This window comes from Rhinoraja longicauda, chromosome 30 (genome assembly GCF_053455715.1).
Source record: "Rhinoraja longicauda isolate Sanriku21f chromosome 30, sRhiLon1.1, whole genome shotgun sequence".
NCBI classification, from domain to species: Eukaryota; Metazoa; Chordata; class Chondrichthyes; order Rajiformes; family Arhynchobatidae; genus Rhinoraja; species Rhinoraja longicauda.
The window spans coordinates 5983417-5999727 of record NC_135982.1 but is presented as its reverse complement, the minus strand read 5'-3'; the positions used below and the strand labels follow the sequence as shown (position 1 = coordinate 5999727).

At 44.4% G+C, this 16311-nt stretch overlaps 1 protein-coding gene across 1 annotated transcript; it reads left to right on the top strand.

Annotated features, from left to right (window-relative positions):
* The first annotated feature begins 3377 nt into the window (after positions 1-3377).
* On the top strand, positions 3378-4817 carry sst6.2 (somatostatin 6.2). Its single transcript, XM_078425339.1, has 2 exons — positions 3378-3476; positions 4510-4817. The coding sequence occupies exons 1-2, from the start codon at positions 3378-3380 to the stop codon at positions 4723-4725; spliced, it is 315 nt and encodes a 104-aa protein (XP_078281465.1). The 3' UTR covers positions 4726-4817.
* Positions 4818-16311: the final 11494 nt, after the last annotated feature.

Genomic DNA, 16311 nt, shown 5'->3' with positions numbered 1-16311 from the left:
TGTGCCTCTGTTCCCAAGTGCGCTCAGTATTAATGGGATGGACTCTATCATGTTTAAATGTTCATACAGCACATTCCACTGCGAGAAGCTTAATGGGAAGGTGGTGATCTTGTCTGATTTTCATATTAGAGATACAGTGCAAAAACAGGCCCTTCAGCCCATCAAGTCCATGCCGTCCAGCAATCACCCCATGCTCTACCACTATCCTACACACTAAGGATGATTTTACAGCTTACCAAAGCCACTTAACGTACAAACCTGTACGTCTTTGGAGTGTGGGGGAAAACCCATTCGGTCACAGGGAGAACGTACAAACTCCGTGCATTCAGCACCCGTAGTCAGGATCGAACCCGGATAGGCGCTGTAAGTCAGCAGCTTTACAGATGCACCACCGTGCGGCCCTAAGCTTGATTTCATTGTGAGTACATGAAAGAGTACACTGGAAAACCCGAGATAACTACAGTTTGGCTGGCTAAACACAAAGCTGTTGGGAATTTGTTGGACAATCCTTCCACCAGATCCTGGACAAAATTATTTTAATAGATTTTAATCTTGCAAATTTTGTTTTTATGGTGTCTCTAAACTTTTGCTCAACATTAAAAGACATTTGGGCAGATACATAGATAGGAAAGGTTTAGAGGGATACTAGACCAAGTGGGCCCGCTGGGCCCAAACCTCTCCTGCACCCTCTCCTCCCCCTCTCCCCACTCCCCCCTCCCTCCTCCTCCCTCTCCTCCCCCACCCCCCTCCCCTCTTTCCCCTCCCCCCTTCCCCTCCTCCCCCACTCCATCCCCCCTCAACCTCCCTTATCCTCCCCCCTCCCTCCCCCTCCCTCCCTAGGAGATAGATTTAAACTTTAAAATGTGAATAACTTAAAAAATATAACACCGATTTCAATGAAACTTCTTCCATTAGCACCAAAGGGACGATGGTGAGTACGGTGGGCCTAAAATTGTCACGCTATCGTGTACCATTTTGGCTGTAGTTCAGGAACAAACAAACAAACAAACGAGAGTTTTAGTATATAGATGGGGCAAAAGTGGGCAAATGGGTCCAGCGTAGATGGGGCATCCTGGTCGGCATGGACAAGTAGAGTTGAAGGGCTCGTTTCCATTCTGTATAACTCTTTGACATGACTTTGGTTAAACATCTCATTTGAAAGCATGTGTAGGAAAAAAAACTGCAGATGCTGGTTAAAATCAAAGGTAGACACACAATGCTGGAGTAACTCAGCGGGTCATGCAGCATCTCGGGAGAGAAGGAATGGGTGACGTTTCGGGTCGAGACCCTTCTTCAGACTGATATCAGGGGAGGGGGCGGGACAAAGATAGGATGTAGTAGGAGACAGGAAGACAGTGGGAGAACTAGGAATGGGGAGGGGAAAGAGAGGGACAGAGGAACTATCTGAAGTTGGTGAAGTCAATGTTCATACCGCTGGGGTGTAAACTGCCCAAGCGAAATATGAGATGATGTTCCCTCAATTTGTGCTGGGCCTCACTATGACAATGGAGGAGACCTATGAAAGAAAGGTCAGACTGGGGGTGGGAGAGGGAGCTGAAGTGCTGAGCCACCGGGAGATCAGGTTGGTTAAGGCGGACTGAGCGAAGGTGTTGAGCGAAACGATCGCCGAGCCTGCGTTTGGTCTCGCCAATGTAGAGAAGTTGACATCTGGAACAGCGGATACAATAGATGAGGTTGGAGGAGGTGCAGGTGAACCTCTGCCTCACCTAGAAAGCCTGTTTGGGTCCTTGGATGGAGTCGAGGGGTAGGTAAAGGGACAGGTGTTGCATCTCCTGCGGTTGCAGGGGAAAGTACCTGGGATGGGAATGGTTTGGGTTGCAAGGGACGAGTGGACCAGGGAGTTACGGAGGGAACTTGTTCTGCGGAAAGCAGAAAGGGGAGGAGATGGGAAGATGTGGCCAGTAGTGGGATCCTCTTGGAGGTGACGGAAATGTTGGAGGATAATTTGTTTTATACAACGGCTGATGGGGTGGAAGATGAGGACAAGGGGGACTTTATACTTGTTACAAATGGGGAGAGGGGGAGCAAGAGTGGAGCTGCGGGATATAGAGGAGACCCTAGTGAGAGCCTCATCTATAATGGAAGAGGGGAAACCCCGTTTCCTAAAGAACGAGGACATCTCTGCTGCCCTAGTGTGAAACACCTCATCCTGGGCGCATATTCGGCGTAGACGGAGGAATTGGGAGTAGGGGATAGAGTTTTTACAGGAAACAGGGTGGGAAGAAGTGTAGTCAGTAGGTTGTCAAGATAGCTTTGGGTCTCGACCCGAAACGTCACCCATTCCTTCTCTCCTGAGATGCTGCCTGACCCGTTGAGTTACTCCAGCATTTTGTGTCCACCTCAATGAAATGAGTGGTCGATTCTGTGAAATCAATTTGCAAAATTCGTAAGTTCTTTAGACATACGAGCAGAAGTAGACCATTCGGCCCATCGAGACTACTCCACCATTCAATCATGTCTGGTCTATCTTTCCCTCTCAACCCCATTCACCTGCCTTTTCCCCACAACCCTTTGACACCCTTACCAAACAAGTCTCTGTCCATCTCCGCCTTAAAAATACCCAATGACGTGGCCTCCACAGCCATCTGTGGCAATGAATTCCACAGATTCACCACCCTCTGACTAAAGAAATTCCTCCTCATCTCCTTTCGAAAGGTACATCCATAAAGGTATATTAACATTTAAGAAAACTATTTAAAAGTGCAATGCATGGAAGAATATATTCTATTTAAGAAATAGGATAAGACTAATCTAAGAAACATTGAGTTGCATTTTCAATATCTGCCATCAAGGTCCACATCATGCTGATAACGCCTTTAGGATATTTGTGCTTTTTCAGTTTTATAATTTAGTTCACTTCTACTGCAGTTGGATAATAAATTATTCCAACAGCAACTAATCGCATGTTTATGACATTTAAAACTATATTTGTGTGTGTATGATTAGAAATTTCCCTGATCGGAAGCTATAAACCTCCTTAATGGCTAGTTCGTTAGAAATGGACTGCAATTTTAATGATCTATATTGTGAACTTTCATCTACTTCTACCATAAATTTACGGAAACTAAAAGTGAAAAGTGTAATACAATTAGTCAGTTATGATGTCCCTAAATTAACATTTTTTCCATTTACAATTAGATGAAGCTGTCATTCTTTATATACGTAGAGCTTCCAGGCTTTTATTGGGTTAATGATGCACATTGGCTATTAGGGTTTAATTGTATCATTAATTTTTGTGCATCAGTGTATTGGTTCTGTGGTGCTATAAAAGAGATGGAAAATGTTTCAGTGAAGTACTGTAGATTGAGTGAGGAGCACGCAACACATTTAGCATTTTGGTGGAGTGAGTTTCAGGCATGAAGAGGTTGATGACAATTAGCGTGGTGTCCCTGCTACTGTTGCTGCTGGTGGATGGAGATGCTGCTGATCTCATGGAAGAAAGAATGACACTTCAGGTGAGCAGAGTCAAGAGCAGAGAGCTGGTAAATCCACGGAGGGTTGAAACGAAAGGCAAGGGTGAGAAATGGTGGGAAGGAGAGAATGATATTAAACTTACTGGAAATATTCGATGGAGAGAGCGGCGAAAAAAATCTTAAATCAGGAAGAATTAAATGAGAGATTTAAATCAGGCGTTTAGAATTGTGAACAGGCACAAAATGCTGGAGTAACTCAGCGGGTCAGGCAGCATCTCTGGAGAGAAGGAATGGGTGACTTTTCAGGTCCAGACCCTTCCTCGTATTTTGTCAAGAGTAGATAAGGTTTCCAGTGGCAGAAGGGAGGTCACGCAATGAAGCTGAATGGCAAAATAGTCAGACGTCTGGCGAGTTAAATTAATTGCAACAAATTATTATGAGAATGCTGGTGAAAATGGAGGGGAAGCAGATTTAATAGTTGTTCTCAAAATGAGGTATTTCAAGTGGGGAAAATGACAGAGTTGTGAGAAGAGAGGGGAGTGGAACTAATTAGGACATTCTTTTGAAAGAGCCGCAAAAAAACAAGATGAGCCGAAAGGTCTCTCCTTGAGTTTTGAGGACTTATGATTCTTTGAGCTTGGTATTTAATACTTAATTAAACCAGCATCAATAAAAAAGTAATTGAGATCTTTGAGAGCACATTGGCTAAGTTACAGGATTAGTAAAATAAACTCCTAAAACAATCATTCAGAGAATTTGAATTCAAATCTCACTTTAGTTGTGGAATTTAAATTAGTTTCTATTTTAATATTGGGATCCTAAGCTGGTATTAATAAAAATGGTCAGAAGTGAAGAAGATTGAAGGTTATTTATTAAACGAGTGAAACTGTAAAGAAAAGTAAAATCCTTGTAAAATAAAATAAGCACAATGTTCAAAGATTTGTGATTGGGAAAGAACGAATGAACAAGAATCACATTGAGCCCAGAGCTATGGGGAAATTGCCTGCTTGTGACTTAATAGCAGCTATTTTCTCTCGAGATGAACGGATAAAAATTAACCTTTCCCTTCCTTCAGGAGTTGAGCAGAAACAGGAAGTCTCTGATACTGAAGCTGCTGGCTGGCTTGTTGGATATCAATGATCACCTCGGTGAAAGTGGCTACACGTATTCAAACACTGAAGAGGCAGGAGAGAGGTCGCTCGAGGAGAGAGCGGTGGATGCAGGGATCCCTCGGAGAGAACAGAAAGCTCCCTGCAAACTGTTCTTCTGGAAAACATTCTCACACTGTTAAATGCAGGCTGTTGGGTCGTTCTAAGCTGATGTCACAACATAAATTGAGCTCGTTTCTCGTTGTTTTGTCAAACATGTACATTAAACCATCATAATTTTAGTATATTCCAACCTCTTTACAATGAAGTGTTTGTGATGCATTAAACGTGATCCTAAGTGTTTTGCCAGCCTTTAAAAGTATATAAATTTATTACATCAGGGCGTGTTGAAATCCTGATTGAATGATCAGTCTTTTAAAGGGTTCTTTTTTGTATGTTGATTTTGGTTACTTTCCTGATTATTTCTAATAGAATATCTTGCAGAGAAATAAGGAGCTGTAGATATTGGTTTACAATGAATGACCCAAAATGCTGGAGTAACTCAGCGGGCCAGGCAGCATCTCGGGAGAATGTGGGCAGGTGATGTTTCGGGTCGGGACCCTTCAGATGCTGACCCGAAACGTCACATATCCATGTTCTCCAGAGATGCTGCCTGCCCCGCTGAGATACTCCAGCATTTTGTGTCCACCTTTATCTTGCTGTCGCGTTGGCCGTGAATCACAATGAGATTCATCCCTTGTTGTGGGGAGGTCCGTGTCATTACCCTCCATCTCTTGTGATGTTTCTGAGATCCATTTGAGAGGTATTGCAGTCATAAACTCATCACAACCCCCTCCTTGATACAAGAAGACAATCCTTAAATCAGCTGTGGAATCTAGCAGCCGTGCGTGTAAAACAGATATCCCAACAGCTTTACTCTGACTTGATTATGATGTTGCAGACTGTGATGATGTTAATGCAATGATGCCAATGTTTATTTATCTTGAGATATCTTATGAATAACATTGAAAAATAAAAGCAATCATATACAATGGCATATTAAGTACTTCTGTTCTTTTTTTACTAGAAAACATATTTTTCCCTTTCATGAGTTCATAAGGTGTAGGAACAGAATTAGGCCATTCAGCCCATCAAGTCTATTCTGCCATTCAATCATGGCTGATCTATCTCTCCCTCCTAACCCCATTCTCCTGCCTTCCCCCCATAACGCCTGCATCTAATCAAGAATCTAATCTGTCAATCTCCATCTTTGAACCACAGCCAGAGAGCAGTGGTGAACTATTGCCTACCCCTTTGGTGACCCTCGGACTATCCTTGATCGGACTTTGATGGCTTTACCTTGTACTAAACGTTATACCCTTATCATGTATCTATACGGCTCGATTGTAATCATGTACTGCCTTTCCGCTGACTGGTTAGCATGCAACAAAAGCTTATCACTGTACCCGTGACAATAAACTAAACTGAACTAAAATAATCCATTGACTGTGGCAATGAATTCCACAGATTCACCACCCTCTGACTAAAGAAATTCCTCCTCATCTCCTTTCTATGTCCTCTTTGGACATAGAAAGCCTAACTGAAAGGCTTTGCCTTTCATTTCCACCTTCTCTATTCCAAATATCTTCCACACCTCTGTTTAATTTGGAAGAAAACTTCCCCACCAACTGTTGATTTCAGTTAGGCAGTACGTATTTGGACCGTGTGCCTTTGTCAGTGTATTTTGTTGCAACGACCAGAGATTAAACACAGAGTTAAATTATGAGACCTGTTTGAAGATTATGGAAGGTTATGGTGAAAGATGCCTGCATGCATCAGTCAGGGCAACAGTCTTGTTGAGTACAAGAGTTGGGATGCTTACACTTGGAGCATTGGGTGCAGTTTGAGTTGGCCATCTATGGAAAGGATGTCATTAAACTGTAAAGGGTACAAAAAAGATCCACAAGGATGTCACTGGAACTGGAGGGCTGCAGTTATAAGGAGAGACTAGATAGACTGGGATTGTTTTCCCCCTGGAGAGTCGGAAGCTGAGGGGTGACCTGAGAGAGGATATAAAATCAAGAGGGCTATGGATAGGGTGATTGGGCACAGTCTTTTGTTTCAAATTCGGGGATACCAAAACTAGAGGGAATAGATTTAAGGCGATTGGAGAAAGATTTAAAGGGGACCTGAGATGCACCTTTTCCATGCAGAGGGTGATGGAAGTCTAGACGAGCTGCCTGGGGAAGTGGCAAAGGCAGATACATTTATAACATTTAAAAGACGCTTGGGACAGGTACATAAATAGGAAAGGTTTAAAGGCTTGGATAGCTTACACCCCAAAGTTACGAACATTGAATTCTCTAAGCAGATCAAGGTCTCTGCTGGTCTCTATGGAATTAGATCGTTGACTGGGAGAGGGAAAGATCACAAGGATAAAGGAGGGAATTTATGCTTGGAGTCAGCGGATGCAGGCAAGACACTGATTGTGGATGATCAGCCATGATCACGGTGAATGACGGTGCTGGCTCGAAGGGCCTAATGGCCTACTCCTGCACCTATTGTCTATTGTCTAAATGAATACTTTATATGGGTATAGCCAGAACGTGGTATTGATTTTGGATGATCAGCCATGATCATATTGAATGGAGGTGCTGGCTCAAAGGGCCAAATTGGCCGACTCCTGCACCTATTTTCAATGTTTCTATGTTTCTATTCACCAAGGACGAGGGCATGGAGATGAGTGTGGCATATACTAATATGCCGAGGTATGTCCAGATCAAGGAGGTGACATTGGATGTCTGTTAAGGCGGATAAATCATCAAGGTCTATTCAGATCTGTCCCAGGCTATTGACAGGCATGAGAAGAAATGACTGGGGCCTTGAACAAGCTGTTTGTAATCACTCCAGCCACAGGCGAGGGATCGGTGGATTGATGAACAACCAGTGTTGGTCCTTTGTTTAAGAAGGGTCATTTGGATAATCCAAAAAAGCCTGGCTAACTTCACCATAATGACAGGGAAGCTGTTGTAGCGGACTCTTGCGGATAGGATTTACATTTGGAAGGGATTGGCTAATCGGGGACAGACAGCTTGGTCAATTCTTCAGTCTTAATAAGGGTCCCAACCCAAAATGTCACCTGTCCATGTTCTCCAGAGATGCTACTTGACCCTTTCTGTGTCTCCCTCTCCCCTGATGCTCAGTCTGAAGAAGGGTCTCGACCCAAAACGAAACCCATTCCTTCTCTCCAGAGATACTGCCTGTCCCGCTGAGTTACTCCAGCATTTTGAGTCTATCGTCGTGCAACTTGACCTGCCGAGCTACTCCAGCACTTTGTCATTTTTGTAATCTAGCATCTGCTTTTCCTTGCTTCTACATTCAGTTTGGCTTTGTGCTGGGCAGATCATGCCTCACACAAGCTTTATTGAGCGACAAAGATAATTGATGAGATAGGGCAGTGGACATGGTCTATGAATAAAAGAACCAAGAGTTGCAGCTTGACACGCTACATTACTCCAGCACCTCGTGTCATTTTTTGTAAACCAGCATCTGCAGTTCTTGGTGCTTCCATTGTCTAGGTGGACTTTAGTAAGAAAGTCATTTTACAAGGTGGGCTGATCAAGAAGAGTGCGATGCATTGAATCCACTTAGTGACTTAGTAGTTTGGAGTCAGAACATAGAGGATACGATACGATAAAACTTTATTCATCCCCAGAGGGAAATTGGTCTTGTGACAGTCACAACACACAAGGTACACAAAAACAGGAAATTAAAAGTGAAACCAAAAAGAAAAAGACAAGCGACTGTTGGGCGGTTGCCGTGAGCACAGCGCCTTCACCGGAACAAACGAACAAACAAACAAACAAACAAACACAGACTCATCCCCTGGGCAGAGGATTCTAAACCTATAGTGCCCCCCCCCCTCCCACACCGGATCCCCTTGTTCCCTTTATAATTGTATAAGGGGTAAGAGAGTTGTAAAAACAAGCCTGAAGGCTTTGTGTCTCAATGCAAGGAGTATACGTAATAAGGTGGATGAATTAAATGTGGAGATAGTTATTAATGATTATGATATAGTTGGGATTACGGAGACATGGCTCCAGGGTGACCAAGGCTGTGAGCTCAACATCCAGGGATATTCTATATTCAGGCGGGATAGACAGAAAGGAAAAGGAGGTGGGGTAGCGTTGCTGGTTAGAGAGGAGATTAAAGCAGTGGAAAGGAAGGACATTAGCTTGGAGGAAGTGGAATCGATATGGGTAGAGCTACAAAACACTAAGGGGCAGAAAACGCTAGTGGGAGTTGTGTACAGGCCACCTAACAGCAGTAGTGAGGTTGGGGATGGCATCAAGCAGGAAATTAGAAATGCATGCACTAAAGGTGCAGCAGTTATAATGGGTGACTTCAATCTACATATAGATTGGGTGAACCAAACTGGCAGGGGTGCTGAGGAAGAGGATTTCTTGGAATGTTTGAGAGATGGTTTTCTAAACCAACATGTCGAGGAACCAACGAGAGAACAGGCCATTCTAGACTGGGTATTGATTGAGTAATGAGGAAGGGTTAGTTAGCAGTCTTGTTGTGCGAGGCCCCTTGGGCAAGAGTGATCATAATATGGTAGAGTTCTTCATTAGGATGGAGAATGACAAAGTCAATACAGAAACAAGTGTTCTGAACTTAAAGAAAGGTAACTTTGAGGGTATGAGGCGTGAATTGTCCAAGATAGACTGGCGATTGATGCTGAAAGGGTTGACAGTGGACATGCAATGGAAGGCATTTAAAGGTCGCATGGATGAACTACAACAAGTGTTCATCCCAGTTTGGCAAAAGAACAAACCAGGAAAGGTAGTGCATCCGTGGCTAACAAGGGAAATCAAGGATAGTATTAAAACAAAAGATGAAGCATACAGATTAGCCAGAAAAAGTAGCATACCAGAGGACTGGGAGAAATTCAGAGTCCAGCAGAGGAGGACAAAGGGCTTAATTAGGAAAGGGAAAATAGATTATGAGGGAAAACTGGCAGGGAACATAAAAACTGACTGCAAAAGCTTTTATAGATATGTCAAGAGAAAAAGATTAGTTAAGACAAATGTAGGTCCCTTGCAGTCGGAAACAGGTGAATTGATCATAGGGAACAAGGAGATGGCAGACCAATTGAACAAATACTTTGGTTCTGTCTTCACTAAGGAAGACATAAACCGTCTGCCGGTCGGGGGACCGGGGGTCTAATGAGATGGAGGAACTGAGGGAAATCCAGGTTAGACGGGAAGTGGTGTTAGGTAAATTAAATGGATTAAAGGCAGATAGATCCCCAGGGCCAGATAGGCTGCATCCCAGAGTGCTTAAGGAAGTAGCCTCAGAAATAGTGGATGCATTAGTGATAATTTTTCAAAACTCCTTAGATTCTGGAGTAGTTCCTGAGGACTGGAGGGTAGCTAATGTAACCCCACTTTTTAAAAAGGGAGGGAGAGAGAAAACGGGGAATTATAGACCAGTTAGCCTAACATCGGTAGTGGGGAAAATGCTAGAGTCAGTTATTATAGATGTGATAGCATCACATTTGGAAAGTGGTGAAATCATCGGACAAAGTCAGCATGGATTTACCAAAGGCAAATCATGTCTAACGAATCTTATAGAATTTTTCGAGGATGTAACTAGTAGAGTGGATAAGGGAGAACCAGTCGATGTGTTATATCTGGACTTTCAGAAGGCCTTCGACAAGGTCCCACATAGGAGATTGGTGTACAAACTTAAAGCACACGGTATTGAGGGTTCAGTGTTGAGGTGGATAGAAAATTGTTTGGCGGACAGGAAGTAAAGAGTAGGAATAAACAGGTCCTTTTCGGAATGGCAGGCAGTGACTAGTGGGGTACCGCAAGGCTCAGTGCTGGGACCCCAGTTATTTACAGTGTATATTAATGATTTGGATGAGGGAATTGAATGCAACATCTCTAAGTTTGCGGATGACATGAAGCTGGGTGGCAGTGTTAGCTGCGAGGAGGATGCTAGGAGGCTGCAGAGTGACTTGGATAGATTAGGCGAGTGGGCAAATGCATGGCAGATGCAATATAATGTGGATAAATGTGAGGTTATCCACTTTGGCGGCAAGAACAGGAAAGCAGAGTATTACCTGAATGGTGACCGAATGGGAGAAGGGGAGATGCAACGTGACCTGGGTGTCATGGTGCACCAGTCATTGAAAGCAAGCATGCAGGTGCAGCAGGCAGTGAAGAAAGCGAATGGTATGCTGGCATTCTTAGCAAGAGGATTTGAGTTTAGGAGCAGGGAGGTTCTGCTGCAGTTGTACAGGGCCTTGGTGAGACCGCACCTGGAGTATTGTGTGCAGTTTTGGTCTCCTAACCTGAGGAAAGACGTTCTTGCCTTAGAGCGAGTACAGAGAAGGTTCACCAGATTGATCCCTGGGATGGCGGGACTTTCATATGAGGAAAGACTGGGCTTGTACTCGCTGGAATTTAGAAGACTGAGGGGGGGATCTTATAGAAACATATAAAATTCTTAAGGGGTTGGAGAGGCTAGATGCGGGAAGATTGTTCCGGATGTTGGGGGAGTCCAGAACCAGGGGTCACAGCTTAAGGATAAGGGGGAAGTCTTTTAGGACCGAGATGAGAAAACATTTCTTCACACAGAGAGTGGTGAATCTGTGGAATTCTCTGCCACAGAAGGTAGTTGAGGCCAGTTCATTGGCTATATTTAAGAGGGAGTTAGATGTGGCCCTTTTTGCTAAAGGGATCAGGGGGTATGGAGAGAAGGCAGGTACAGACTACTGAGCTGGATGATCAGCCATGATCATATTGAATGGCGGTGCAGGCTCGAAGGGCCGAATGGCCTACTCCTGCACCTATTTTCTATGTTTCTATGTTCTTCCACCGTCTCTCACGGCAGTCCCCCCACGCAGTCCCCCCGGAAGGTGGAAGGTGTTATTCCGGCTGGAGGTCTGAGACCAGTGGAATTCTGCAGGTATTAGTGTTGGAAATTCTGTTGCTTGTGATACTGCAAATATAACTGACTTGAACGTAAATGTAGTTGGTGAGTAAGTTTGCTAATCATACCAAGCTTGGTGGAGTAGCGGACTGTGATGACAAAAGCCAAAGGATATAACAGGATGTAGCTGTGCGACACGGTGGCGCAGCGGTAGAGCTGCTGCCTTAAAGCGCCAGAGACCCGGGTTCGACCCTGACTACGGGCGCTGTCTGTTTGGAGTTTGCACGTTCTCTCCATCACCTGCGTGGGTTTATTCCAGGTGCTCCAGTTTCCTCCCGCACTCCAAAGACGTACAGGTTTGTAGGTTAATTTGCTTGGTAAAAATGTAAATTGTCCCTAGTGTGTGTAGGATAGTGTCAGTGTGCGGGGTTGTGGTTGGTGTGGACTCGGTGGGCCGAAGGGCCTGTTTCCGCGCTGTATCTCTAAACTAAGATCGTGTACAGATCATGTATGGTCAGAGGAATGTCAGATAATCTAAATAAGTACGAGTTGTTGCACGTTGGGAGGTCAAATATAAGAGGAAAATACACAACTAATGACATGAAGTAGAAGCAAGGAACTGCAGATGGTTTACAAAAAAGACCCAAAGGGCTGGAGAACTTAGCAGTAACTTAGGCAGCGCGTCTGGAGAACGTGGATGGGTAAAGTTTTGGGTCGGGTCCCTTATTATGGGGGTGGGGGGGAAAGGGGAGGAAGCTGGAAGAGAGGAGGGGCAGGACAAAGCCTGGCAAGGGATTAGATACGTGGATATAGGCGAGGGGAGATTTTGATAGTCAGATAGTTGGGCAAAGAACAGAGATGAAAAGACGAAAGGTTCCCGATGTTGGGGGGAGTCCAGACCCGGGGGCCGACCCCAGGGGTAGGCCATTCAGAACTGAGACGAGGAAAAACTTTTTCACACGGAGTTGTGAATTTGGGGAATTCAATAGTCAATAGTCGTTTCTTTGTTACATACACATAAATGTGCAGTGAAATGAAACATTACCCACAGTTCAACAATAAGACCAATAAGAATAATCAATAAAAATGCAATAACACACACAATCATAAAATAACACCACACACTCCTAAAATAGCACTCCTCTGCCTCAGAAGGCAGTGGAGGCCGACTCACTGGATGCATTCAAAAGAGTTAGATAGGGCTCTTAGGGTTAGCGTAATCAAGGAATATGGGGGAAGGCAGGAACGGGATACTGATTGTGGGTGATCAGCCATGATCACATTGAATGTCAAGTTAGGAAATGGGGAAGTACAAAGTCCTTGTTCATCAGTCACTTAAAATTAGCATGCAGGTACAGCGGGCAGTGAAGAAAGCTAATGCCATGTTGGCCTTTATGACAAGAGGAGTTGAGTATAGGAGCAAAGAGGTCCTTCTGCAGTTGTACAGGGCCCTAGTGAGGCCACACCTGGAGTACTGTGTGCAGTCTTGGTCTCCAAATTTGAGGAAGGACATTCTTGCTATTGAGGGAGTGCAGCGTAGGTTCACTAGATTAATTCACGGAATGGCAGGACTGTTGAAAGACTGGAGCGACTAGGCTTGTATACACTGGAATTTAGAAGGATGAGAGGGAATCTTATTGAAACATATAAGATTATTAAGGGATTGGACACGCTAGAGGCAGGAAACATGTTCCCAATGTTGGGGGAGTCCAGAACCAGGGGCCAAGTTTAAGAATAAGGGTAAGGCCATTTAGAACGGAGATGAGGAAAAACGTTTTCAGTCAGAGAGTTGTAAATCTGGAATTCTCTGCCTTAGAAGGCAGTGGAGGCCAATTCTCTGGATGCTTTCAAGAGAGAGCTAGATAGAGCTCTTAATGATAGCGGAGTCAGGGGGTATGGGGAGAAGGCAGGAACGGGGTACTGATTGTGAATGATCAGCCGTGAATACATTGAATGGCGGTGCTGGCTCGAAGGGCCGAATGGCCTACTCAAGCACCTATTGTCTATGTATCTATGAGGGATTGCAAACTGTGAGGCCATAGTAAGGAATGAAGGTGGAAGGTGAAGAGGAAAAATGTCGCGAGTCCAGGTGGGGCACAGGGAAGATAGGAGGGGGAAAGAAGAGGGGAGGGGGTTGATTAGTTTCCTAAAATTGGAGAATTCAATGTTCATACTGTTTGGTTTGAAGCTACCCAAGTGGAATAGGAGCTGCTGTTCCTCCAGTTCTGTTCCATCACTCCGGCAATGGAGGAGGCCCAGGACAGAAAGGGCAGTGTGGGAATGGGAAGGGGAGTTAAAATGGTGAGGAAGGGCAAAGGCCAGAGATGAAAAGTCAAAAGGATTGACAAGATGTGAATTGTGAAGCCAGAGATAGGAATGTATGTGGAAGGGGAGGGGGGAAATGGGTACGAGCCCAGATAGGGCACTGGGGAGAGAGGAGTGGTTTGGTTAGTTTCCTAATATTGGAGAATTCAATCTTCATACCATTGGGTTGTAAGATACCCAAGTGGAACATGGCAGACTTCTGCATCCACTGTTCCTGTTGTGGCCTCCTGTTCATCAGCAAGACCAAGTGTCGATGTTGAATACCTGCGCTCAGGCCACCAAGGCCTTGATCTCCCAGTTGCCAATCATTTTAACTCTCCTTCCCTTTCCCACACTGACCTATCAACTACCCCACCCTCACCTGTATCCAATCCCTTGCTGGGTTTTATCCTTCCCCCTCCTTTTCCCCCCCTCCCCTTCCACACCAAAATCAGTCTGAAGGGTCCCGACTTGTAACGCCACCTATCCATGTTCTCCAGATATGCTGCACTACTCCAGCACCTTATGTCAGTTATGGCCAAGCCCCATAACAACATTGATGTGTGGAGGAATCTTGGGGTGCAAGTCCATAGCTCCCTGAAAGTAGCAACACAAAGAGATAGAGTGTAATAAAGGGGCAAAGAAATGGCAGATGGAGTTTAATCTGAGAAGTGTGAGTGTTGTACTTTGGGAGGTTGAATGCAAGAGAAAAGTGTACATTTCAGGCACGACCCTTAAGAACATCAATGTACAGACTGGTCTGGGGATACAAGTCCATAACTACCTGAAAGAGGCAACACAAGTGGAAGACTAGTAAAGAAGGCATATGGTACGCTTGCCTTCATTGGTCTGAGCATTGAATACAAGGGTCAGGAAGTTATGATGCAGCTTTGTAGAACTTTGTTTAGGCCCCAATTTTGGCGTATATTGTGCAGTTCTAATCACCCATTACAGGATGTGGAAGCTTCGGAAAGCTGTGGAGGAGGTTTATCAGAATGATGCCAGGATTAAAGGGTTGGACAGAGTTGGACTGTACGGAGATCGTTGGTTGTGGGTCGAGGGGGTCTGCTCTGGTGCTGTTGTGCACTGTTCTACGTTAACATGCGGAGAATGCAGGGGTATTAATCACATGCAGGCAGATGAGATTTGTTTAATTTGGCATTAGGTCGGGCAGAGATATTGTGGGCCAAGGATCCTGTTCTTGTGCTGTACCGTTCCATCTAAAACAGGGGAAATCCAAGAAATCAAATGTATAATTATTTTTTTTTTGTTTGCAGTGGCGCAGTGGTAGAGCTGCTGTCTTGCAGCGCCAGAGCGCCAGGTTCGATCCTGACTTTGGGTGCTATCTGTACGGAGTTTGTATGTTCTCCCTGTGACCTGGGTGGGATTCCTCCGGTTGCTCCAGTTTCCTGACACTCTCCAAAGATGTGCAGGTTTATAGGTTAATTGGCTTCGGTAAAATTGTAAACTGGCCCTAGTGTGTGCAGGGTAGTGATATTGTACGAGGATCACTGGTTGGCACGGCCTGTGAGGGCAGAAGGGCCCGTTTCTGCGTTGTATCTCTAAACTAAACCAAACTGGATATTGTTACGCGTGGTCCCTGCTTGCAACCCGAAAGGAATCCATTCACCATCGATAACAAAACCAACATCCCTTTGTCTTCCCACACCAGAGAACCATTCCCAGCAGGAATATATCTTCCTTATGGAAACCGCCTACAAAATCTCTTAGGCACAGACTTTCTTTCAAACTTTTCATCTGTAAATTTAATTATGCTAAAATGTCAAAACACTGTGTAAGAACCCTTTATCGCTTTAAATCTAATGCATTAGCCAGGAATAAAACATAACACTTACACTTTTGTAATTATAGTGAGTGCTTCATGTTCTGAAGGCACATTCATATTTCCAAAGAGATTCACAACATGCAGAACATTTTCAGAACTGTGGTTTATTTTTTATTTTATTCCTTCCATTCTGTAAAAAGCCATTAAAAATAATGTTGCTATTGTTCATTAACTAGCTTTAATTCACAAGTAATTAAATGAGGCTGGTCTTTAAAAGCAGTGGCTAATGTGGACCTGTAGCTAGCTGCATCATCAGCTTCCTCAGAACCTTTTTAAAAGCATCTTCCAACATTAACATATTTAAGTGGAATTAAAAACAAACCTTGATTACAGATGACTGCAGTGTTCCCTCTTGGCAATCTCTGCTATTAACCCATCAGGTTCTGGTGAATTTTAACAAGCACTACACAAACTGCTATTTGGAAATGGGTGGGTTTAGCAAAGGTGTACTTCCAGGAGAACATCCTAATCTGAGTGAACTTCCAGATTGCTCCGATTGTACGGATATCTGAGGTTATGGGAAGAAGGCAGGAGAATGGGGTGAGGGGGGAGAGATAGATCAGCCATGATTGAATGGTAGAGTCACTTAATGGGCCAAATTCACATATGACCTTTCATAATTGTCAAGGTGCAGTATGGATCGCGGGCCTCTCGACCAGAATCCGAGCAATCCAGGTATTTCCGTTCCACCATTTCC